The 23,493-nt window shown below is 61.8% G+C and overlaps 1 protein-coding gene across 5 annotated transcripts in view; it reads left to right on the top strand.

Annotated features, from left to right (window-relative positions):
- MAEA (macrophage erythroblast attacher, E3 ubiquitin ligase) overlaps positions 1–19,856 on the top strand; it is a 38,409-nt gene extending 18,553 nt beyond the window's left edge. For 2 of the 5 annotated variants that reach the window (XM_030314394.1, XM_030314396.2), the window contains exons 2-9: positions 3,687–3,869; positions 5,813–6,016; positions 10,271–10,393; positions 13,695–13,771; positions 14,659–14,767; positions 17,511–17,644; positions 18,200–18,395; positions 19,058–19,153. In XM_030314394.1, the coding sequence (XP_030170254.1) occupies positions 3,687–3,869; positions 5,813–6,016; positions 10,271–10,393; positions 13,695–13,771; positions 14,659–14,767; positions 17,511–17,644; positions 18,200–18,395; positions 19,058–19,153 (1,122 nt within the window). Of the gene's footprint in view, positions 1–3,686; positions 3,870–5,812; positions 6,017–10,270; positions 10,394–10,998; positions 11,113–13,694; positions 13,772–14,658; positions 14,768–15,236; positions 15,945–17,510; positions 17,645–18,199; positions 18,396–19,057 lie in introns of those variants that run through there. The other 3 variants (XM_030314393.2, XM_030314395.2, XM_030314397.1) reach the window with 3 other exon arrangements.
- The last annotated feature ends 3,637 nt before the right edge of the window (positions 19,857–23,493 follow it).

Raw genomic sequence — 23,493 nt, 5'->3', positions numbered from 1 at the left:
TGGATGGCAGGGGGAGGCAGGCGTGGGCTTGCTGGGTCGCAGGGGGAGGCGGGCGTGGGCTTACTGGATGGCAGGGGAGGCGGGCGTGGGCTTGCTGGGTCGCAGGGGGAGGCGGGCGTGGGCTTCCTGGGTCGCAGGGGGAGGTGGGCATGGGCTTACTGGATGGCAGGGGGAGGCAAGCATGGGCTTACTGGGTCGCAGGGGGAGGCGGGCGTGGGCTTACTGGATGGCAGGGGGAGGCGGGCGTGGGCTTCCTGGGTCGCAGGGGGAGGTGGGCATGGGCTTACTGGATGGCAGGGGAGGCAGGCGTGGGCTTGCTGGGTCGCAGGGGGAGGCGGGCGTGGGCTTACCGGATCACAGGGGCTCCCTGTTTGATTTTTGGGGGACCCGCCACATTGTTTCTGCAGCGGCGGCACCAGTTTACGTCCCCACCGACAGAGCGCGGGCTCCCAGTTTCCCCACACCCTCGCCAAGGCCCGTGGACCCGCTTTTCTGAGGGCCGTCTTCCCCCGGGGTGTGACGTGGGGTCTCCTGGTTCCGCTCTGCATTTCCCTGAGGCTCGGTGACGCCGAGCACGTTTTCGTTCATGGGTCGGCCACGGCGTCTTCTTGGGAGAAATGTCTGCTCCAGCCCTTTCCCTTGGGTGCTTTCAGCCTGGTGTCCCCATTTGTCTACTTCTGTTTTGTTGCCTATACATTTAAGAGTATGTTTTTAGTGTCTGCCTCTTATTTTGGGATTCTTTCAAAATCTCTGAAACTTATCGTCCCCATATCCGTGTTACTTAGGCCATGGATTTTCTTTTTCCTTTTAAACTAACTACCTGGTTTTTTCCCCTCTTGGTTTGATTGTATCTTTTACTCGTTTCTTTCCTCTCAGCTCTTGCTTGTATCTTGTTGTTTCTTCTCATTCATGTGGTTATTCTTGCTTCGTGGAGGACTCTCTGAGTCGTTTTCCTCCCAGAAAAGGCTGCGGGTGCTCAACTTGGCAGTGTCTCCGTGTTTGAAAGTGTCTTAATTTTGCCCTCCTTCTTGAATGATGGCTGCTTGGTTCAGAATCTTCAGCATTTCTGAAATTCCATTCCTTCATTTGGCAAAAGGCCTTTTGGAAGGAGCCTGTGAAGGAGCCGTGGGTGACGGAGCGGCAGGGGGCAGCTGGGGAAAGGCAGGGACCCCAGGCTGCGGGCCCTGCGGGCAGAGGCTGAGGAGCTTTCCGGGGTCAGCTGCCCTGTGTCCTCGGGCCGGAAGTTGGCCCAGGAGGCGGCTCCGTGCTCTGGGAGCTCCTGCTGCGTGTTTGCGGAGGGGCGGTGGCGGGCGCTCACATCCCTGGCCTTGGTCCCACGCCGACCTCCGGGTGCGGCCCAGGCTGGTGGGGGGCTTGGGCAGATGGGGGTGTGGGCAGCAGAAGGTGAGGCCCTCACAGGGGCCGGAGCCCGGAGGGCAGGAGGCCAGTCCTCGGGTGGGAGGAGTGGCGCAGGAGGCACGCGGCAGGGCCATCCGGAGGTCAGAGCCAGGAGCGGCGGCTGAGGGGCGGGCTCGGGTCGGGTCACACGGCGGGCAGGAGAGGAGCATGGCCGGGCTCGGCGCCACCAGCAGTGCTGTCACGTGGTTTTGTTAGCCGCACCCAGAAGCGCATCAGGTCGTCGAGAGAGTAATTCACTTTGTAACCTCACAACAGGCGTTGTTGGGCCTGGATGTTGATGACGCCCTGAAGGTGAACGTCAGGGCGTTGCCGGCTTCCTTTTTGGATACAAGTTACAAGTGGAGGGCTCAAGCCTGTGGCACCTGCTTGGGACCCTCCTCTTGTGTCCCCTTTGGCCCCGTGGGACGAGCCTCGGGCCGGGTGTCCCGAGCGGAAGGCGGGATGCTGAGACACGTCACTCCTGTGAGTCCCGTGCTGTCACCCGCCGAGCGCGGGTATGTCGACCACGCAGAGTCTTGCTGGCACTTAGGAGCACGACCGTGTCCAGCGTGGGTGACAGAGCACAGTGGTGCTCACCTGCCTTATACAGCCGCATGGAGCGGGGACACTACCGTCACCTGGCGCGTGCTCGGACTGACTGTGTGTGCGGACGTGTGACTTTTTCTCTTTTCCTTTTGACCGCGTTTATTGAAGTGTAGTTTTAACGTCCGAATCTGAGTAAAACTTTGAAGCTTTTGTTATTGTGCGTCACGGGATTTGTCTCAGTACATTTTGCAGTAATCCTGTTTATTGTGTCTTACGAAAGTGCCGGCCGGGTCAGGTTAGACACACACCTGTCCTCACACGGTCGGTTTGCGGGGCCGCTGGGGTGGGTGGAGGCTCTGAGAACAGCCCGGGATTCTGAAAGGGAGTCTGCTCGAGGCAGCATCCCACCAGCACCCGGCTTCGGCGCCTCCTCTGAGGTTGACCGGAGTCGAGCGAGCGCGAGCACCCAGGTCTCTGTGCTGCGCTTTGTTACTCTCTTGCGAGGTACGCGTGGCAGAACTGAGGCTCGGCGCAGGGTGTCTCTTCCCCTGGGTGCGGGGACAGGTGCGTGTCTGCGGCCGGCCGTCTGCCTGCAGCTTCCCCCTCGTCCACGCCCGTCAGGGATCGTGAGATCAGGACAGACCTGGTTGGCCGTCGACCTCACGCAGCTGAAGAGGCGCAGGTGCCGTGGGTGGTCGTGTGTCACCCCACGTTGGAGACGGCCCTGCTCTGTTTCCTCTCAGAGACTCTCGTGTCTTGCTCGTGCCGGACCCAGCGTGGAGGCTGCAGGGGACGAGACCTCCCCGTGTGGCGCCCGTGGCTTGTCCAGTGGTGTTGCGCCTCTTGGGCCGATAAGACCCAAGGTGTGGACGGGAGTGTTTGCCCACTGCCACTGTGTGCCCAACAGAGGCGAGGTGGGAGTGGCAGCTGGGACAGGATGGCAGTGGCCTCGCCGGATCCCGGGGAAGAGTCCTGTTGCCATGGCCCTCCTTGGCCGGGTCCGGCCCTTCTGATTTATGCTGTCACCTTGGTGTCTCCGCCCCTGGGAATCCTGGCTCCTCCCCACCGAGCGCGGTGCCCCTTGGGAGCGGATCCTTCCCCGTGGTCGGCACCACTGTAGGGAAGGTGTGCGCTTGGCGCGGCTTGTCACAGACTTCTGCAGTGACTGCTGGCCCTTGGTGGGTGGGAAGTGCTGGGCCCGCAGCTGGGAGGAGGGCTGGGAGGGGTGTTCTCTCTGGAAGGACACGCCATCCTTGGTGGGTATTAGGGGAAGGCGGTTCACGTAGTAGTTAAACGCGCGCTCACGATTTCCCGTAGGTGCTGGCGCGCCCTCCCCCTCGTCCTGCGTGACCCCCCGCTGTTACGTCCCCGCTGCCCCCACCGGGCCCATCATGGGCCCTCTGCAGCCCCCAGCACTACGCGTTTTCGGTCGTTTCCTTAACTGTTTGTCATTCTGGATGAACTTGGGGATTACTTTGTCACAATGTACCCGTAAACGTTCTCCAGAAAGAGTGCAGCTGCACTACCTCTGTGGATTTGGGGACAGGACACATCCTCACATTAGTGTCCTCGTCCAGGAACGCGAATGGTCCTCGGTTCACACAGGCCCTTTGTGGGTAGTAGATGTGTGTTTAGACCCCTGGAAGCCTAGGACTTCTGCCTGACAAAGTACCAGGAAGGAGGTCTGGGGTCCCGCACGTAGGACGGCGGGTGCTCACACGCCAGCTGCCTCTCTTCCCTAGGTGCCCTATGAAACACTGAATAAACGCTTCCGGGCTGCTCAGAAAAACATTGACCGAGAGACGAGCCACGTCACCATGGTGGTGGCCGAGCTGGAGAAGACGTTGAGCGGCTGCCCCGCCGTGGACTCTGTGGTCAGCCTTCTGGATGGCGTGGTGGAGAAGCTCAGCGTCCTCAAGAGGAAGGTGAGTGTTGCTTCCGGACCGTCCCGTCTGCCCCCCGGTGCTCGGGCTGCAGTGTGGGTCCGTGGCCCCGGCCTCACCGTGTGCCCGGGCTGTCCCAAAAAGGGGCCGTCTTCTGTGGGATCGGGGCCACGGCAGAGGCCAGGCAGCCCTGAGGTGGGGAGGTGGGCTTTCAGGGCCAGAGTGCGGGAGGGGCGAGCCACTCCACGCCGTGCGTGCCCCGCGCCCTCTGTGGGAATGGCAGGCCGGCTTCCAGTTCCACGCTCCCCTTCCTGTGAGGCCAGGTCGTCCTGGCACCAGAGTGTCCCAGGTGCAGATGGGGAGACAGATGACTTCTTACTTCCAGAATCTCACCTCAGAACTTTGTGTTGGGTTTCTCACGAAGCTGGGAGAGCTAGGAAGGGTGTACGCTACGCCCAGCGAGAACAACCTGGAAAATACCAGAAGCTATTGTAAAACATCTCGCTGAACGTGTCAAAGGGCTCACGAGACAAAGTTTATCGCCAGAATCGGAGGGCAGGGGACAAGAGGAGAGAAGGGCGGGACCCCCTGCCGCCCTGGGGACTGCATCACACAGGTGAGCCCTCTGAGGGCCTTGCTTCCCGGGGCCGGGGCCCGCTAGCCCTGCTTGTCAGGTGAGGGTGCCCCAGGGGCAGACATCGCGGCCGGTTTCCGGACAGCCAGGTGAGCCACGACCCCTCCTCTTCGACTTGGTGCCAGCGGTCCCCGCCGGTGGTACCTCCAGGCGCCAGGCGGACCGCAGCGCTTCTCGAGCGGGGGACAGCTTCCATCAGGGCGTCACATCTGTCGAGTAAGATGACCGGGCACACGGGACGTGTGGCCGAGGCACGGCAGAAACGGTGGACGCCGCGCAGTCTTCGGGGGGTACGGCGTGGAGGCTGTCGGGCCCCGCCCGACTCTACCGCGTCTGAAGAACAGACAGCTGAGACCATCCGCGGGGGACACAGGGGACGGGAAGTGTACAGTGTGAGTGGGTTTAAAGTGAACCGAACAGAACTTCAAGAGATTAAAAGTATAATAACTGAGACGAAAGACGCAAGTGTTTGCTTGTAACAGACTTTTCAACATTTAACAGACCAAGCTAAAGAGAGAATTTGTGAACTGGAAGGTAGGTGTGAAGAAATTATCTAGAATGCAGCACAGAGAGCAGGAGAACGCGAAAATGCATAAGAGGGTAGGAGGCCTGGGAGAATAGAGCAAAGACTTTGACCAAAGCCAAGGGACGGTGCAGGGGGAATGGCTGAGGTTTTCCGAACGGCGGGAGTCGCCAGGTCAGAGTCCTAAATGGGACAAATAAAAATAGACCTACCTAGGATTTCACATTGTGAAACTGAAAAGAGAGAGAAAAATCTGAAAAGCGGCAGGAGGAAGAAAACCACTTCCAAAGGGTTAGCAGCTACCCTGGCAGCAGGCGGAAGCCGCAGAGGAGCGGACCGTGCCCGACGAGCGCCAGCCGGCAGTGACACCGGCGCCACGGTTGGTGGTGCTCGAGAGTCGGCTGCCGTCGCGGACGGCGCCGGCATGTAACACTTCTGGGGAGCCGCACCAAAGTGTCACGAGAGGTAGTCGTGACATAACAGGTGGTTTACTTAACCGGGAAGCGGTTCAAAACTACGCGTCTGACAGCACGGCAGCAGAGCACGTTGGGCAAAAAGTCGCGTCGCGGAAGGGCAGGTGGGGGCCGCAGAGCCGTGGGTGTTGACTTGCCTTCTCGGGAATGACGGGAATGACCGACGCAGCCGCACCTGCCTCCGGGGCGTGTGTGGGACCCTCCCTTTGGCCACCGTCACCCGGGCCCGGGCCCGGGCCGTCCCCTGCCGTCCTCGGATTTGTTCTTGCCTCCCTCCCGTTTGCGGGTGTTGGGGGCGGGGCAGGCTGGCCGCCGCCCCGTCCCGAGCGCCTCTCCGTTGCGTGTCGTGTCACAGGCGGTGGAGTCCATCCAGGCGGAGGACGAGAGCGCCAAGCTGTGCAAGCGCAGGATCGAGCACCTCAAGGAGCACAGCAGCGACCAGCCCGCGGCGGCCAGCATGTGGAAGAGGAAGCGCATGGACCGCATGATGGTGGAGCACCTGCTGCGCTGCGGCTACTACAACACGGCCGTGAAGCTGGCCCGCCAGAGCGGCATCGAGGTGGGCCTGGGCGCGGGGCGGGGCCGCGGGGCCAGCTCCCCGGGGCAGGTCCCTCCGGGTAGAGAGGCCGACACCCGCACGCACACGCGCTCCCCTTTCGGTGGCTCGGGAGCCGCGCGGGCCGGCTTCCGAAGTGACGAGCGGCTCCGGGGGAGGCCTGCCCGAGGACACCGGGGTGTGTCTGCAGCCATCTAGGTTGGCACGCGGGGCCCTCGCTCCCTTTCCGGGGGCCTCACGGAGCCGTGTGCACCTTTCTCTGGCCTCCGGGCCGGTTCAGCTGGGGGCTGCCCCTCTGCCGTTGGGCAGCGGTCCCTCTGGTCTCCCGAGGGCGGCGTCTACCGTGTTGGGGGGTCCATAGCACACCCGCCTCCCCACCCACCAGTCTCTGCGCGGCACCCAGTGGTGCCTCGAGCCTGTTCCTCCCACGCTTTTCTTTCCCTGACCTTCCCTGCCCAGTACAGCCAGCTCGTGCCTGACTGTCGGGGCATCCTGTCCTGTTTGCCTGGCACGGCCTGTGCATGCGCGGTGGTCGTTGGGCTTCTCACAGACACCCCGCCCTCCGTCTTCCTGCCCCGTGAGGGAGTGGCCGAATGCTCCTGGCCCCGAACGTGTGCTTTGATGGGGAGAGAGGCATGAGTCAAACAGGATGTGTACAGGGCGCACAGGGCACAGGGGCAGGAGGACTGGGGATTTTCAGAAGGTTGGTTTCGGGGGGCACCTGAGTGGCTCAGTCCAACTCCTGATTTCTGCCCGGGTCAGGGTCTCACGGTGGTGGGTTTGAGCCTTGTGTGCGGCTCTGTGCCGACAGGGTGGAGCCTGCTTGGTGTTCTCTCTGCTCCTCCCCTGCTCCCCCTCAAAATAAGTAGACATTAAGTAAAAAAAAAAAAAAAAAAAAGTTGGTTGGGGTGGGCTCGCAGAGATGAGGGGAGGGTCCCAGGCCCGGGAGCTGCCATATATTTGGGGCGGGTGTCTGAGCGTATGCGGAACTCATCGATTGGGGTTTCCCCTCAACTGAAATGTGTGCATGGTGGGGGGGTGGGGGTTGAGTTGGAGGCATTGCTTTTTTTTTAATGTTTGCTTATTTTTGAGACAGAGACAGAGCGTGAGTGGGGGAGGGGCAGAGAGAGAGGGAGACACAGAATGCGAAGCAGACTCCAGGCTCCGAGCCGTCAGCACAGAGCCCAATGCAGGGCTTGAACTCACAGACCGTGAGATCGTGACCTGAGCCGAAGCCGGACACTCAACCGACTGAGCCCCCCAGGCGCCCCTGGAGGCATTGCTTTAACAGGCTCACCCTGGTTGCTCTGTGAGAACAGACTGTGGGCGGCAGAGGGGGACCGTACTGTGATTCACGGTGATGGCAGTGGTCAGACCGTGGACATCCTATGAAGGGGGCCCTGCAGCATTTCCAGGTGGAACCCCGGCTCGCAGCTGTTTGCAGCAGGAAGTGGAGGAGGACCCTCATGCCCTTGGGTGGGGGGAGGGCTCCCAGCAGAGTGGGGTGCCGTCACCGGCGAAGACGCTGGTGTATCAAGGTTCCTTAACGTTTAACTTCCGTCCATCCCAAGACGCCGTGGAGAGAGAGCTCCGGGGCCGCCCGGATGGGGCCGCGTGCCCCACGCGGAGCCTCGGTGTTGGAGGAGAGGCACAGCCCCAGGGGTGTCTTTGTGCGCCGTCTGGCTTCTCACGCGGGGCCAGCACCTGATCGTCTGGGACGGTTTCCAGCTTCCACGCGTGTTGCGCATGCTGGCCCACCTCCGCCGTCCGGCGTGGCGCCTCTGGTGTGAGTCCCCCAACCCAGGGGCCACGCGTGGACCTCGGAGACCCCGTGGGCAGGAAGGAGAAAGATGCGAAGGATCCAGACTCAGAGGCTGCACCGGTCAAACACACAGGTGGACCCTGACACGCGAGCAGGGGAGACCGCCTCTGAACTCAGGGCGAAACTCGCAACCAGAGATGGAAGTAGACAGAGACGATCCTCGTGTAGGAGACCCAGCATTTGCCCGTTAGGGAGGTTCTAGAGAAGAGGGAAGAAAATGCCAGAGAAACGGCGGAAGGAGTGGCTCAAGAAGACAGCCAACCGCTGAGACGCTGTGCTGGCCCTCGCCCCGCTTAATAAGTAGGAACACCGGCGTGCGAGGCGTGTGTGTGCGCGGCGCTTACCCGTCAGCTCGCGTCGGGAGGGCGAGGTGTGGGCGGGGCGGGAACCGGGGAGCACTGCGGGAGTCTTAGCTGCCCCCCACCGCCCCTGCGTGAGGACGGAGCCCTCTCTCACTGGGCCGGCCCCCCTCCGAGCTCGCTGTCCTGCTTCTTGCTCCTGCCCTCACCCCAAAGTTGGCAGTCAGGACGTGGGGCAGGGGAGCCACGGTTGGGTCTCCGGCCGTATGAGCCTGGGGATCCGTCCGGTGGCTCCTGACGACTTGGGTGAAGCGGCCCTGGGGTGACCCACCCCAGACTGCCCTCCGTTAAGCTGCCGTTCGGAAACCCGCAGAGCTCACGGGCCGTGTCCAGGGCGCCGACCCCGACAGTGGCACAACCCCTGTCCTTAGGTCAGCTACTCTTCTGCCCGAGCCTGGCTATCGCCTTCCGCGGCGACACGCCCCAGCAGTCCCTGTGCTGGCCTCGGCCCTGGTGTGGCTGAGCCCAAGGGTCGCTGTGTGGTGGCACTCTGATTAGTATGTTTTCTGGTTACTTTTGCGATAAACATCCGGTGTTAATGATACTGCAGCATCGTTAGCTGTGACGTACTGTTTTTTTTTTTTTGAAGTTTATCTATTTTTGAGAGAGAGTGCCCACGCATGAGCAGGGGAGGAGCAGAGAGGAGGAACAGGAGAATCCCAAGCAGGCTCTGCACTGTCAGAAAAAATCCCAAGGCGGGGCTCAAATTCACACACTGTGAGATCATGACCTGAGCCAAAACCGAGTCGGACGCTTAACCACCGACTGAGCCACCCGGGCCCCTGTCCAGGATGTACTTCTTAACGTGCAGAAAGAAAGGAAAGTTTCTGGCTTTCGCTTTGGTCACTTTTACTTGAAAGTTCCCGTCTTCTGCCACAGTCCTCCCTTCTCCAGACACCGCTTGTGCGAGAAGCAGGCCGCGGCCCTGGCTGCCGAGGCTGGGAAGCTCGGTGGTGAGCTCCTGACTTGGTTGGCCCCAGGGTAGACCTTACGTGGAGACAGCATGGCAAGAGAGCGGACTCGTCCCACGCTTTGCCGTGCCAAGTGGCTCCGTGTGAGGCCTGCCTGAGGACACCGGGATGTGTGTGCAGCCAACGCTCGCCTGCTGGCCACAGGACACTGGCATGCAGAGCAGCACGGTTCCCCCGAGAGTTCAAGTGGTTCAACCCTCCCCCGAGGGTTCGTGCTGGACGCTTCCCCTCCGCTTAGCGAGACACAGATCTTCAGTAACGGTGTTTGCTCCGGTCATTCCAGAAGGGGGAGAAACTTCCCGCTTGACATTCGTTTTCCTCACGGCTTGTCCCTTTGGTGATGTGCAAGCATCCACTGTCTCTTCCCAGCCTGCATGGCCACATCCTTGTTGTTGGCGGTGCCCCAGCCCCTTGCTGGGGACGTGCAGGCCCCGGGCACCCCGTGGGCTCCTTCACTCTGGCAGACATGTGACGGGGCTGGTGGCTGTCCTTACCCCGAGTCCCTGGGCCTGCCTAGATCCGCCAGAGCGCAGCAGATACGGCTGCGTAGGCTGCTTCCCCAGTTGCACAGGCACCAGAGAAGGGGAAAGAGCAAACGTGACACAGAGACCGCCCTGCTCATCCACCCTCACTGCCCCTTCTCTAAAATCTCATTCAAATAAATCTTCAGAGGAAAAAAAAAGCCCAGAAAATGAGGGTATGGATTCCCGGATCTAATTGTGAAGGGGTGAAATGGGATCAGGCGTATGTTCCCGCCCGGAGGGGGAAGGTTCTAACCTGGGGCTTTGGTTTGGGGCCCACAGCTGCTCTTGGGAGACCGTATGTGGGCGCAGAATGGGCCTTGGGCGGGGTGTTGGGGCCACTGTGCTCGGCCCAGTGCTGGGGTTGGCGTGCTGGGGCCGCTGTGCTCTGGCCGCTGTGCTCAGCCGGTGCTGGGGCCGCTGTGCTCGGCCCGCTGGGCTCAGACGGCCCACAAGAGCCTCGGGCCGAGCCCTTCTGCCAGGCTGGGCCCCGCCGAACCGGAGGGAGCACAGAGCACATGGGGCCTGGGTGCGGGGGTCCCAGAGCCCAGTGCACGGAGCTCACGCCGCTACCCTCCCCTAAGGACTTAGTGAACATCGAGATGTTCCTGACTGCCAAAGAAGTGGAGGAGTCCCTGGAGAGGCGCGAGACCGCCACCTGCCTGGCCTGGTGCCACGACAACAAGTCCCGGCTGCGCAAGATGAAGGTGTGCGGGCGCGGGGCGGGGCTTGCGGGCGCGGGGCGGGGCTTGCGGGCGAGCACCGGCGGGAACCAACGCTTCTTCACCTGTTGGTTCAGAGTTCTGAGCTTCCGGTTGGCAGGGTGGGGGTGTGGGGTTTCGGTTTTGGTCACCGTGTTTGGGTTTTGGGTAAAATCCCTGAAAAGTGCACCCCCTCTGCATTACGGTTTGACAAATGGCCTGAGCATGAGGTTCTGAAGGGGCGAGGTGCCGACTGCCTGCGTGTGCCGGGTCCCTCCGGCTCGCCCAGCCCCTCAGTCACCGGTACAGGAGAGCCCCGCCGGGAAGCGTTGTCCACCTGCCAAGGTGCTAAGTGCTAGCTTTTCTTGAGAGCTACAATACAAGCAGCTTAAAAAATGGACACTTAAATTGCAGAATTTAAACGTGCTTACTGAAAGGTGTTGTCACCATGGGGCTTGCAGAAATGTTTAACTTCTATTAACCTTCCCCTGCCTCCGTTAGAAAAACTGTTTGTTTTCTGTTTTCTAAACCGAGCGCCTTTAACCTCTCCCCGGTTGAGCTTGTCGTGTGCATATAGTCACCAGCCAAGGGTGACGCTCTCTGCCACTCAGGGCCGCCAAAGCGAGCACGACGCGAAGACGGGACGGAAAAGTAGAGTGGCCAGTGGCTCCCCTAAAGAGAGTGAGGATCTTGGTATGGAAACCATAAAAGGAAAGCCAGAATTGGTATGTAACACTTACCCTGCGCTCCTGCTCCAGCCCCCACAGCTGTGCCACACGGTGGGAACCAGGCCAGAAGGAACGTAGGCTTCCCGTCCTGACAGCCAGTTTCTGCAAGCCCCGATGCCTCCAGACAACACTGCTGCTTGGCCAGGGCACGTCCCCCTGGGCCGGGTCCCAGGCGGGGCCTCACAGCCACTGTGGGGGAGGGCGGGTGGGCAGGCGGCCGAGTCCGCGGCTGGCAGCTTCTTGTCACCGGCCCGCGCGCTGGAAAGCACGTGGACAGCCACCCCGAAGCGCGTTGGGCGTGAAGATAGGCTTGTTACGAAGTGCCGGCCGAACAGGGTAGAGCGGCGAAGCACCCGCAGCGCACGTATGTGTGGGTACACGCGTGCGCTCACGCGCGCAGGCCGGGGAGGGGCCGCGCTGGACCACAGCAAACCCCTCGGAGCAGTCAGAGGCCCTAGGCCAGAAGGCAGATTTGAGACCCGAGTTTCCCGATGGGTGTGCCGAGTGGGCGTCTGTTGACTCTGGGGTCCAGACGCTTCAGGGCAATCGGAGCGGCAGCACACGGGCTGCGTGTCCGGAAAGCCGGTGGAGTCACAACCGTGAAGGCGCCAGGCCCCCCCCAGGTAGCACACGAGGGACGCTATTCAGCCGTGGGTGCTTGGCACGATCGCCTAGGATTGTGCTGTCTCATGCTGGAGTCTGGGCACCCGACTTCCAGTTCGTTTGTATTTGCCGGTGAGACCGGAAGGTGAGCTACGAGAGCAGAGCCGTTATAAATCCTCGAACGCGTCCGCACGTGCAGTCATAGCTGTCGTGGAACGCGCCGTGGCGCTCTCACCTGGGACATCCGCCTGGTGGCTCCCCCGTGTTGTTAGAGCTCCTGGCGTCCCCTGAGCCCAGAGCGGCGATCGTCGGCCGCCCTGGGGAGGCGGGCAGGGCATCTCCCCCCCGGGCTCCCCCCCTTGGCTTCTGCTGGTCTGACCTCGGAAGGGAGCGCGTCATTGCGGGTGGGACCTCCTTTCTGTTTACAGTTGGTGCCGGGCCCGCCACTCAGCACGTGGCATCTGCTCCATCCATTTGGGGGCCAGGACGGACCGCTGCCTTGGTGCAGAGGGCGGGGGAGGTGGGGTGAGGGCGGGGAAACCGCTTGCCCCGAGCACCTGTGTTGTGGACGTGTTGGGCACCAGGTAGGTGGTTCTCGGCACCTTTGCCTCCGACGGCCTGGCGGGCCCCAAGGTAGGTCCCGTCAGCCGGTGCTCTGCCCTCGTGTCCCCGGAGGCGCCCTCGCAGGGGTCCGGCTGAGACCCTTCGTCAGAATGTCCGTGTGCACGTTCGGAGGCCCGGGTGGGAAAAGTCCACGTGATTGGTAGACTCGAGTCACAGTTGAGACACTTGGGGCTGGCTGACTGACTCACCACGTAGAACTCTGTCCGCACCGCCCTGCGATCCAGGTACGACAGAAGACGGAGTGACAAATCGCGGAAAACCCAGAGATTTTCCTATTCCGTTAACTCCGCTTATTCTGTTTCTGGTTGGAAATACTGAGCGTTTTCTGAAACCACAAAGATACTATGGTTTAAATTACTACTTTTGTAGAATAATCCAGCTTTTCATCTTTAGGTCACAGAAGTTAATTTTGCCTGCCTTCACCCATCCTCAGTCAGAGTTTGAACCCAAACTGGACCGGCATTGTTGAGATTTCAGAGTTAGCGTTTGGGCTTCCACACAAATGACCGTGCTGGTGCCGCACCCTGTCAGCTGCCCCTCACTGCCCCACGAGGCCCACCGGCCACTGCTGCCCCAGACCTCGTGCCCCCTGTGCCCTCTGCAAATCCCGGCACCCCCGCCCTCCCCAGGGCCTTTGAACTGGCTCTTTCTCTGCCTGGAACACGTGTCCCCGGCGTCCCTGTGCACTGTCCCCACCCCCACCCCACCCCAAGGGTCCTCACCCGTGTCCCTGCTCGGGGACCTGGGTCCTCTCCCCTGCTCCCCGCTTGGCGCTCCTGCTTCTGCTCCCCTGCGAGACACCACCTCCCAGCCTCTCCCAACCGGGTGTTGGGGCCTCACGTGGGGAGCAGGTTGAGGTGGACAGTGCCACACGGGATCCTGAGGCCAGGTCCCCGGGGCCGAGGCTGGGAAATGCAGCTGGGCTAGGAGAAGGCTGTGACAGCGTGCCCACACGCTGACGCCTTTGTGCGGATGAAGCAGCCGGGATTGTGAAGGGGCTGGAAACTTGTCTTCATGGGGTCACTTCACACACACGGGAAGTCGTGCCACGGGCCCTCCGAACCCTCAGCCTCCGGCATCCTCGCCCTCAGGGGGTGCCTGTCCCGCCATCCCCGAGCCTGGCCCACGGGTGCACACGCGAGGCCCCGGCCCCCTGGGTGCAGGGCTGCTCCCGCCGTGCTGGGGAGGCATGGGCTGCAGCTGAAACTACAGCTTTGGCGTCCGTCCCACCTCCCTGCTGGCTCGAAGCTCCCTCGGCAGGGCGTGCGGTGTGCGGCCCGTGTGGCGGGGCCGGCCCGTGGGCGTGGCTGTGTGGGGACGCTACCCAGGCCTTGTCTCGTCTTTGCCCCCAGAGCTGCCTGGAATTCAGCCTCAGGATTCAGGAGTTCATTGAACTCATCCGGCAGAACAAGAGACTGGACGCCGTGAGGTACGTGGAGGTGGTCTCCCGGTTCTCCGCAGAGGGCAGACTCCCTCCCTGACTTCACGGGGCGGGCCTTCTGGGCTCGGGGGGGTGAAGCGTGGAGTGTCCAGCAGGCCTGCCCTGACTGGCTGGGCCCTGCCTGTGACTCGAGGCCTCTCTCCCCGTCCCCAAGCAGGACGCTGGGGCCGGGCACCCAGGCTCCTCCTGTCTGGTGCACACGACCGTTCTGACGGCACGAGGCCGACTTACCGTGTGGGCACGGGGCCGCGGGTTCTGCTGTGTCCACCTGTCCTGGGACGGTGCCGGCCCCGGGCTGGAGGACACTCAGGCGCGGCGATGTGCCGTTTAGGGGGTGGGCCGAGGGCGTGCGTGAGGGCAGAGGGGGGGGCCTCTGGGAAGGAGGCTGGCACGCAGGCACGGGGACGCGGGGTCCCCAGGTGCGGCCTGTGCGGGAAGGCACAGCCCTGGGGCTCGACCTGTGGGCTCTGTGTCTCCTGAGAGTCAGAACCCGGGGGGACGGACTGTCTCCGGGGCCTCCCAGGGCTGTGCCGGGGGCGGGGGGGACCGGTGGGCGTTCTGGCGCAATTAGTGTTGCTGGGCTTTGGGTTCGTGTAGGCCAGGGTCACTGGAAGAGCTGGGGCAGGTGCCCTTTTCAGCTGGGTCGCTGCCTCTGGCTGTTCCCTGAGTGGGATTCTATGCTCGGTGCCTCGAACCTCACCTCCGACCCTGCGTCCGTGAGGGGGGGGCCCTGCTGAGCTGAGCTCCCAGCAGACCCTGGCCCAGGGCACACGAGGAGGGGGCTTCTTCGGCACTGAGGCCCCGGCATACACTGTGAGCGCAGACTCTTAAAGGTAAAGCTGCAAACTTAGACGGCCCCAAATGCTGTTTTCCAGACACGCGAGAAAGCATTTCAGTCAGGCCGAGGGGAGCCAGCTGGACGAGGTCCGCCAGGTCATGGGCATGCTGGCCTTCCCACCAGACACGCACATCTCGCCCTACAAGGTAACCCGTGCCCGTGGGCCCTCGGGGCTTGGGAGGACTTCGTCTGTGGTCACTTCCGCGTTCAGAGTGTGGCCGGCACCCCAAACAGGCCCTTTCCCATCTTGTTCCTGTTTGGCCGGGGAGAAGTTTGGATCGGAACGACGCACGGGGGTCTCAGCCTAGAAGGCCCTTCGGCTCTGAGCGCGTCACCTGCTCCCCTCACCTTTCTCCCTCACTGCCAGTGTCCTTCCTGACCTCCGTCCTCTCTTCGGGGTCTCCGTGGGTCCGCGTGGGGTCCGGGCGGGGCGTGGTCATGCAGCGTCGCTAACCAGTCCCCTTGGCTTTGCTGGGTGCTGGGGCAGGGTGTCTGGCCTCTTGAAATCAGGCAGTGCCCCCCCACCCCCCAAAGCCTAGGAGCAGCCCTGGCGATCTTTGATCCGCCTTTGGGTTCCTCCTCCTCTTGTCTCGGAAAACGTCAACGTGTTCACAGCTGAGTCGCTCACGGTCCCGTCTCGGAAAATCTGGGGGTTCCAGCAACTTTCCCCCGTTCCTGTGGCTGCTCCCCGTCGGGGTCCCTTGGCCATCAGTCTGGCCACGCCCACACGCGTGTCCTTATAAAGGCCGCTTGGCTGGACCCTTAATGCTCTTTCTGAGCAGCCTTCTCGTGTTTCGCAACACGGACAGAAGCTTCCAGATCATAAAGTTCTGCTTTCTTTTGGTGGGCAGTTCCGCCCTGAAGTCATTTTTGTCTTCACGTGTGTTACTGTAAACGGGACTCTGCTTAGAGACCACCTCGGCCGGACTCTCAGTGTCCTCGCACATCTCCGTCCTCCGGGGTCTCCGGGACAGCAGCACAAAGCCGCCGCACCCTCTGCCGCCTCTGACAGGGCTGGCCTTTCCTCGGCCTCCCTGCCGCCGTCCCGCTCCTGAGCCCCTAGCCGCTCGCCCTCCATGAAGACTGGGGCTCTCCGCGTGGGACCAGTCCCATCGCCGCAGCATGGACTCTGTGTGGTCACGCGTCCACACTGTCCCAGCTGTGGCCCCGGTTCTGGGTGTTTCGTTGCACGGCTCCTCCCTCGGTTTTCCGTCGTCGTCCGCCTGGGCTCTGGGACAATCCCACAGGCTTGGCGGCTTAGTCCTCACAGTCTCGCGCCTGGGAGCCCTGGATCGTGGCACCAGCAGGGTCCGGTGAGGCTCCCTGCCTCCACCCCCTTCCTGAGCCTGTGGCTCCTGGAGGTCCACCTGCCGACACCGTCACGGCGAGGGACACGGCACTCGACCCTGGTGTTCCCTCTCGCTGTTGTCAGCCTGTCCCCAGGAGGGAGGGAAGTGAACTGCCTTCCCCGTGGGCTGAACCCGCCTTGTTCTCTGAGCCTGGACGTTGGGCTCTGAGGTCCCACGTGCCCCATGCGGTTTTGTGGGCCGCCGGCTCCTGTCCCGGGCACAGCAGAGCAGACCTCGCCCCCACTTACTGAAGTGCTCGGCCGCAGGCCTTCTCCGGGCTGCTGGAAGCTGCTGCTTTGTCCCGACTGGATGCACACAGTCCTCAGGTGTCAGGCACGTCCTGTGATACAGCCTCTGTTCACAGAGATCTTGGGCGTGATCACGGGTCTCTTCCCTGCTCTGGAGAAGGTTCGCGAGGAGTGCAGAAGGGGCCTGCCCTTAGTGCGTGAGAAGGCCTGCTCGGGATGGCATCCGTGGGGCCCGTGCCCACTCTCCTCCCTGGAGAGGCCTCACGGCGGCAGGAAGGAGCAGGGCCGGTGCTGCCATCGCAGCCTGAGGACCGGAGGGCTGACCGTCTGGGAGACATCCTGGCGGCGTGGAAGAGAAACCACGGCAGCCAGTGCCCAGCCAAGGCCGGCTGGGGGTCAGGGAGGCTGGGCGGCACAAGAGAGGAAGGCCGGGACGAGCACAGTCTCAGCGGAGGGGCGCGGGCCGTCAAGGGAAGTGCTGAGGCGGTGGCATGCCCTGGGGGCCGTGTTGAGGGGGCACATCCCTGACCCCTTGTGGCAGGAAGTCACAGGTCTAAGTGGGTCACATGAGAGGCAGGATGAAGTGCTCTGGTCTCGGAGAGGTGGCCACACCAGTGGCCCGAGGCCAAGGGTCTGTTGAGAGAGGGGTTTGCGGAGCCTCTGGACTGTGGGCTTGGTCCTCTGTGGGCTCTGCTGTGGTAAAAATAACATTAAAGACACGTGTTTTTAACATTGGAGTGAAGTGTGCTATTTGCCCCGGACTAGGGCTCCCCCTGGGGCTCCCCCCCCAGCGGTTGCCTGTGCCTCTGCCTTGACGCGGGACCCCTGACCCTTGTGCTTGACGTCCAGGGTTTCCCTCCTGTTGGCGTGTGCCCTCCCCTCCCTGCTCTTGTAGCCTCTGAACTTGGAAAGCTCTGGAGACGGGCTCATCAGGCCCGGTGTTCTGTTCTGCGGTTCTCCACCCCGAGCTGGGCTGCTGGGTCCCATGCCAGCAGGTCCCTTTCTGGAACGAGACTTTTCCTCTGGAACCTCAGTGCCTTTATCCGTGTCCGGCTGTCTTTAGACCCACTGAGTCCCCTTCTTGCCGCGAGGCCACAGGACCCGCGCCCTCTATCATCCGTCCGCACAGAACACACCGGCGGGCCTGTGGGCAGACGTGGGGTCCGGGCTTCGGGCGCGCCGTGCCGCCCTCCGGCTGGCGGCTGCGGGCTCGTGGGGGCCCACCTTCTGTTGCCCGGGACTGCAGTGGGCCCCGGGGTGCCCCCAGCACTGCTCTGCCCCGTCTCTTCCAGGACCTGCTGGACCCTGCCCGGTGGCGGATGCTGATCCAGCAGTTCCGGTACGACAACTACCGGCTGCACCAGCTGGGGAACAACTCCGTGTTCACCCTGACGCTGCAGGCTGGCCTCTCGGCCATAAAGACACCGTATCCTTCCGGCAGGCGAGGGGCCCCGCGCCAGCTCCGCCCTTCCGAGCCTGGGGTTGCCGTGCCCTCCCCCCCCCCCCCCCCCCCCGGGAAACGCCGGGGGCTGTGGCCCTCCCGACCCGAGACCCGTGCTCTCGGCTTGTGTTGTGGGGGCCCCGCTCGGTCTGTGGGAACGTCCTCTCGCCCCCAAACGCTGCCCGGCACGCCGCACGCCGACCGGACGGCCGCCAGTGTGCGCAGCCGTCTGGCGGCTGGGACCCTCACCATGCGGAACCGTTGCCCGGTGTGGTTCCTGAGCATCCCCTCCCAACTTCTGCGGGTCTGAGCCCAGGCTGCGGCCGAGCGCCCCAAGGCCGGAGGGAGGGCCCCTCCCGAGTGCAGCACGTGGGCCTCCTGGGACCCCGGGCCGTTTGCTTTTGCGTGTGAGGGGACCTGCCCTGAGGGCCGTGAGTCTCGGTGGGGCCATTTCCCCGCCAGATGCAGTGTTTCCTCTGCCGTGAAAGAGAGCTCTGGGCTTGTCTCCTGCCCCGCGCCCCTTCCTTAACCTGAGCACAGGCAGTGCTACAAGGAGGACGGCAGCTCCAAGAGCCCCGACTGCCCCGTGTGCAGCCGCTCCCTGAACAAGCTGGCGCAGCCGCTGCCCATGGCGCACTGCGCCAACTCCCGCCTGGTCTGCAAGATCTCCGGCGACGTGATGAACGAGAACAACCCGCCCATGATGCTGCCCAACGGCTACGTCTACGGCTACAACGTGAGGGGCGGGGCCGAGGGGCGGTGCTGGGGTGGGGCGTGGAGGGGAGGGCCGGAGAGGAAGGGGGGGGGGGGGGGCGGCGGCGGCGGCGGGTCCGGGGAGGGGGTGGGGAGGGCCCTGGAAGCTGGGGAGGCAGGAGGTCCAGGGGAGGGCCTGGGAGGGGGTGGGAAGGGGAAGGGCCCTGGAGGAGGGGAAGCCTGGGAAGGGGAGTGGGTAAGGGGCAGGGAGGGGGTGGGGGGCGGGAAGGGGGGAGGGCCGGAGAGGAAGGGGGCCCGGGAAGTGGAGGAGCGGGGCCTGGAGGGGCCGCGGGAGGGTCGAGGTGGCGCTGGAAGTGGGAGGCGTGGGGCCTGGAAGGGGCTAGGGGCGGCGGCGCGCCTGGCCTTCCGCCTGCTCTGCGCCAGGTGCTCTGCGCCAGGTGCTCTGCGCCAGGTGCTCTGCGCCAGGTGCTCTGCGCCAGGTGCTCTGCGCCAGGTGCTCTGCGCCAGGTGCTCTGCGCCAGGTGCTCTGCGCCAGGTGCGGACGTCTCGGCCCCCCGCTGCCCCCCGGGAAAGCTGCGGGGTCAGGGGTTCGCGGGCAGGGCTCAAGGGGAGCGGAGCTCTCCCGCAGCGGGCGGTGGTGGGCGCGCCCGTCTACATGCTCGCGTGCGGCCCGTTGTCTTTCAGTCTCTGCTGTCTATCCGTCAAGATGACAAAGTCGTGTGCCCGAGGACCAAAGAAGTGTTCCACTTCTCACAAGCCGAGAAAGTGTACATCATGTAGGCCGGGCCGCCCCGCGCCCCGGGCCCCTGGGCCCCCGCGCCCCTGCGCCCCTGCCCGCCTGCGTTTCTGTTTCTTGCGACCAAAGATCAGTGAGCGACGATGGGCCCCCTAAGAGGAGAGGAGTCGGATCAGCACGCGTGTGCTTGGGGACAGCCTCTCCGCTGGTAGGACTCCGGAGCGCGCGCGAGCTCCTGGCCGCCTTCCCCTTACAAAGAGAGAGACCTTCTCGGCCGCTTCGGAAACAGGAGTCGGTTGTTTTCCCGCGCCCCGGACCCTGTCTCCGCCCGCCGAGCCCCGGGGCCTGAGCCTGGGCCCGGAGAGGTGCCCGGAGGCACCAGGACCGCACTGCGGCCCCAGGACCGCGCGCCGGGGCGGGGTTAGGGTGTGCTAGGTTCAATGTCACGTCATTCGTGCCGCCTTATTTCCTGCTTGAGAATGTATTCACGTGGAGACCCACTGGACCGAGTTCTGCAGAGGCCTTGCCGATGGCTCCGTAACTGTAGACGTAACGCTGTTCGTTACAGAAGCTAGTAGTTCAGTTGAAGTAACCACCGGTGACTTTCCAAATCCAACGAACCATTGTAGTTTACACGAAACCACACCGTAGAGGTTTGTACTTAGCGCTTATTTTTGCATGTTGATGTCGATTAGCTAATAAACTGTAAATGTAAAACATGTTAATAAAAGGGTTTTCTATTTCTTACGTCTGTGTGAGGTGGAAGCCGCTGTGCACCCCGGTACCCTCACTCCTGTCTGCTCACCCCGGGCCGCCCCGCCCCCCCCCCCCCCCCCAGCCCCCCAGTCTGCGGCCGCAGCGCCGGTGGGGCCGGGGTCCCGGGAGCAGCCCCCGCAGCTCTGGCCCGCTTGTGCCCACATCCCAGAGTCCCGCTCCAGCACGCAGGTGGTCGGCCTGCTCTGCTCGGGCAGGCAAGGGTGGCAGGGCCATCCGAGTGGGGTCTCCTGAGTCGCCGGCACACGTTGGCGGCATGCTGCCGGTGAGCGCCAGGCACACACACGTGGCCGTGGGCGGCCTCTTCCAGAGTCCCCGCTCGGAGCTCAGGGTCGAAGTAGTGGGGTGGAGGCTCCTCCCTGCCGCGCCCTCCAGTCCTCCAGCCGCGCTCTGACCACCACCCGTGCCGCCTCCCCTTTTCCTTCTTCCCGAAGGCGTGTGCACGCACGCGTGTGGCCACGCACCCCGGGAGCCCCTTCCGGTCCACTCCAGCGACCGCGTCCACGGCGAGAGCGGCTCCGCCGTCGGGCAGCCACAGGGTGGGTGGCGCAGGCTGGCTGGGCCCCGCTATGCTGGGACGTACAGGCTGTGACGGGTGACGCCGCACAAACGCGCTCAGGTGCTCCGTGGAGGTGCCGGCCCGCTCGTTAACGCAGGAGGCACCGGTGCCAGCCCGCACCCACCCGCCTCGAGGCCACCCCACCTGCTCCGCGTCCTCCCTGGGGTTCCTAGGCTTGCGGCCTTGTGCTCACGGGAGTTTTAACTGAGGTACGAATCGCATCCGTTGAAACACGGCGATCTTCAGGAAGCGGTGTGAGCAGGTTTGATAACCGTGTGTGCAGGTGTAACCCCCGGGCCCAGGCGGCCAACATTCACCCCCAGACCCCAGGAAGCCGCACCTCCGCCTTCTTCCAGGCTATCCACACCGTCTGTCTGCGTGCAACGAACACTTGGGCTTTGACCACCAAGGATTAGTTTTGCCTTCGGGTTATATGGAGACAGACGATGTGCTCCTTTGTGCCGTGCTCGTTTCAGCGGGTGCCTGAGGTGCGTCCACATGCCTGCATGTATCGGCGCTCCTCCCGGGCGGTGGGGTTGCTCCCGGGCATCTGCGGTCGGTCATCCTGGCATCGGCGCCCCTCCTGGTGTCCGCGGTGCTCCCGGCGTCAGCGATGTTCCTGGGCATCTGAGCTCCTCCTGGCGTCGGCGATCCTCCGGCGTCCGCGCTCCTCCAGCCGTCGGCAGTGCTCCAGGCATCCGTGGTCCTCCCCGCATTGGCAGTCCTCTAGCATTGGTGCTCCTCCCGGTGTCCGTGGTGCTCCCACATTGGTGCTCCTCCCGGGCGTTGGCGGTCCTTTGAGCATCGCTGAGGAGTTAACCAGTCCACAGACCCCATAGGCTGTCCATTCTCTTGATAGACCTTTGCGTTTGCATCATTCTTACTCTGAATAAAGCTGCTATGAACATTGCTGGACGATTCTTCGTGGACATTATTTTCATTTCTCGTGGGTAAACATCTGGACGTACGGTACCTGCGCCACGGTGTTGTATACTTAACTTGACAACTGCCAAGATTTTTCCCAAAGTGGTGATAACAGCGTTCGTGCCCGTTGGCAGTGCGTGAGGGTTCCGGTTTGTCCACATCTTTGCTGGCATCTGCTGGGGTCATTCTTCCCGTGAGCCGCTTGGATGGGTGTGTGCTCGCACCTCCCTCTGGGTTTCATTTGCATTTCCCTGATGCCTAAGGATGCTGAGCCCCTTCTCAGGTGCCGAGTGGTCGGTCACGTGCCTGTTCTTCTCCCCGTTTTGTATTGGGTGGCCTCTCTTGATTTGCAGGAATGCAGTACATATTGCGACACAGACCCTCTGACACACCTGAGTGCACTTGGTTGCCTGTCATCTGACGAGCAGGGTTGTTTTTTTTTTTTTTTTTTTAATTTTTTTTTTTTTTTTTTTAATGTTTATTCTTGAGAGAGAGAGAGAGAGCATGAGCAGGGAAGGGGCAGAGAGAGAAAGGGAGACACAGAATCTGAGGCAGGCTCCAGGCTCAGAGCTGTCAGCACAGAGCCTGATGCGGGGCTTGAACTCACAAACTGTGAAATCGTGAAGTCAGACGCTCAACCGACTGAGCCACCCAGGCGCCCCTGACCAGCAGGTAACATTCAATTAATTTTTTCTTTTATGGTTTGTGACTTTTTGTGTTCTTTGAAACATTTGCCCACCCCAAGGTCCCAATGATCTTCTCTTCTGTCTTCTGGAAGATTCAGTTTTACCTTTTGTTTGGCTCTGTAACCCGTCACAATGAGCTTCTGTCTGTGGTGTGAGGAAGAGGCTGACGGCCATCCCCCCCATGTGTTCATCCTGTTATTCAGACGTCATTTGTTGAAGGCTCTTTTCTGTCCATCAGATGATAAATCCCCTGGCTGTGTCTCTCTGGGTCTGTTTCTTGGGGTGGCCCTCAATCTATCCCCCCGGCATCCTGTCATTTCACTGTGGCTTGAAGTACAGTACAAACAAGTCCCTTTTGTTCTACATATTTTCTACTTTTTCAAAATAAAATTGTTTTGACTGTTCGCTTTAGTTTTAGAGTCAGCTTGTAAAAGTCTACCCCCAAAAAAGTCTGCTGAGATTTTAACTAGAATTGCATTGAATCTATTGATCAACCGGGGGATTTTCAAGCTGCCACAACACCACCACAGACTGGGTGCTTCAACAACAGAAAATCATTTCCTCACAGTTCCAGAAGCCAGAAGTCAGATCTGGTTGCCAGCCTCTTCCTGGCTTGTGGACGGCAAGAAGCCGCCTCTCGTGGGCTCCGTGGCCTTCCCTCTGTGTGTACATGGACAGAGACCCCTGCCTACTAGGGGGACACCAATCCTGCCGGACCAAGGTCCGGCTCATGATGTCACATGACCTTAGTCACCTCCAAGTACAGTCACCATGGGGGTCAGGGCTTCAACACGAGTTTGGGTGAGGGGGACAGTTCAGTCCACAATGGAGACTTTAAAATCTCGACAATACTGAGGCCACCGGCCTGTGAACACGGGGTGTCTGTGTCCAGACCTCACCACGTTACAGTTCTCAGTTCTCTTGCTTATCCTAAGTGTTTCATGACTTTACTGCTGTTGTCACTGTCATCTTTAGATTTAACTTCCCACGTGTTCCAGTGTGGTTAACATATATGTAGCACTGATTTTGTTTATTGATCTCGTATCCTGTGACCTTTCTAAGCTCATTTGTTCTAGGCGCTCTTTGGTAGGTTATAAAGCATTTTCTATGTGCGCGATTGTATCACCGGCAAATAGGGGCCATTTTGCCTTTTCCTTTCTCATCTCTATGGTTTTTATATCTATTTCTCCCCTTCCTGTGTGGGTAAAGCCTCCAGCACAGTGTGAACCAGGAAGGGAAGAAGGAAGTCCTGGACTTGTTTCAGATCTCAGGGGGAGGTGTGGTCTCCTGCCAGGAAGGACGCGAAAGACGATGTCTGCTGTACGTTTTCATGGGTGCAATTATCAGGTTAAGGAAGTTCACTCCTTGTTCCCTGAGTTATCATCATGAGGGCATTTTGAATTTTATCAAATGTTATTTTCTTCATCTAATGAAATTACTA

The sequence above is a fragment of the Lynx canadensis genome, chromosome B1 (assembly GCF_007474595.2).
Source record: "Lynx canadensis isolate LIC74 chromosome B1, mLynCan4.pri.v2, whole genome shotgun sequence".
Taxonomy (NCBI): domain Eukaryota; kingdom Metazoa; phylum Chordata; class Mammalia; order Carnivora; family Felidae; genus Lynx; species Lynx canadensis.
Note: the sequence above shows the minus strand (reverse complement) of the source record. Positions and strands in the feature narration are given on the sequence as shown.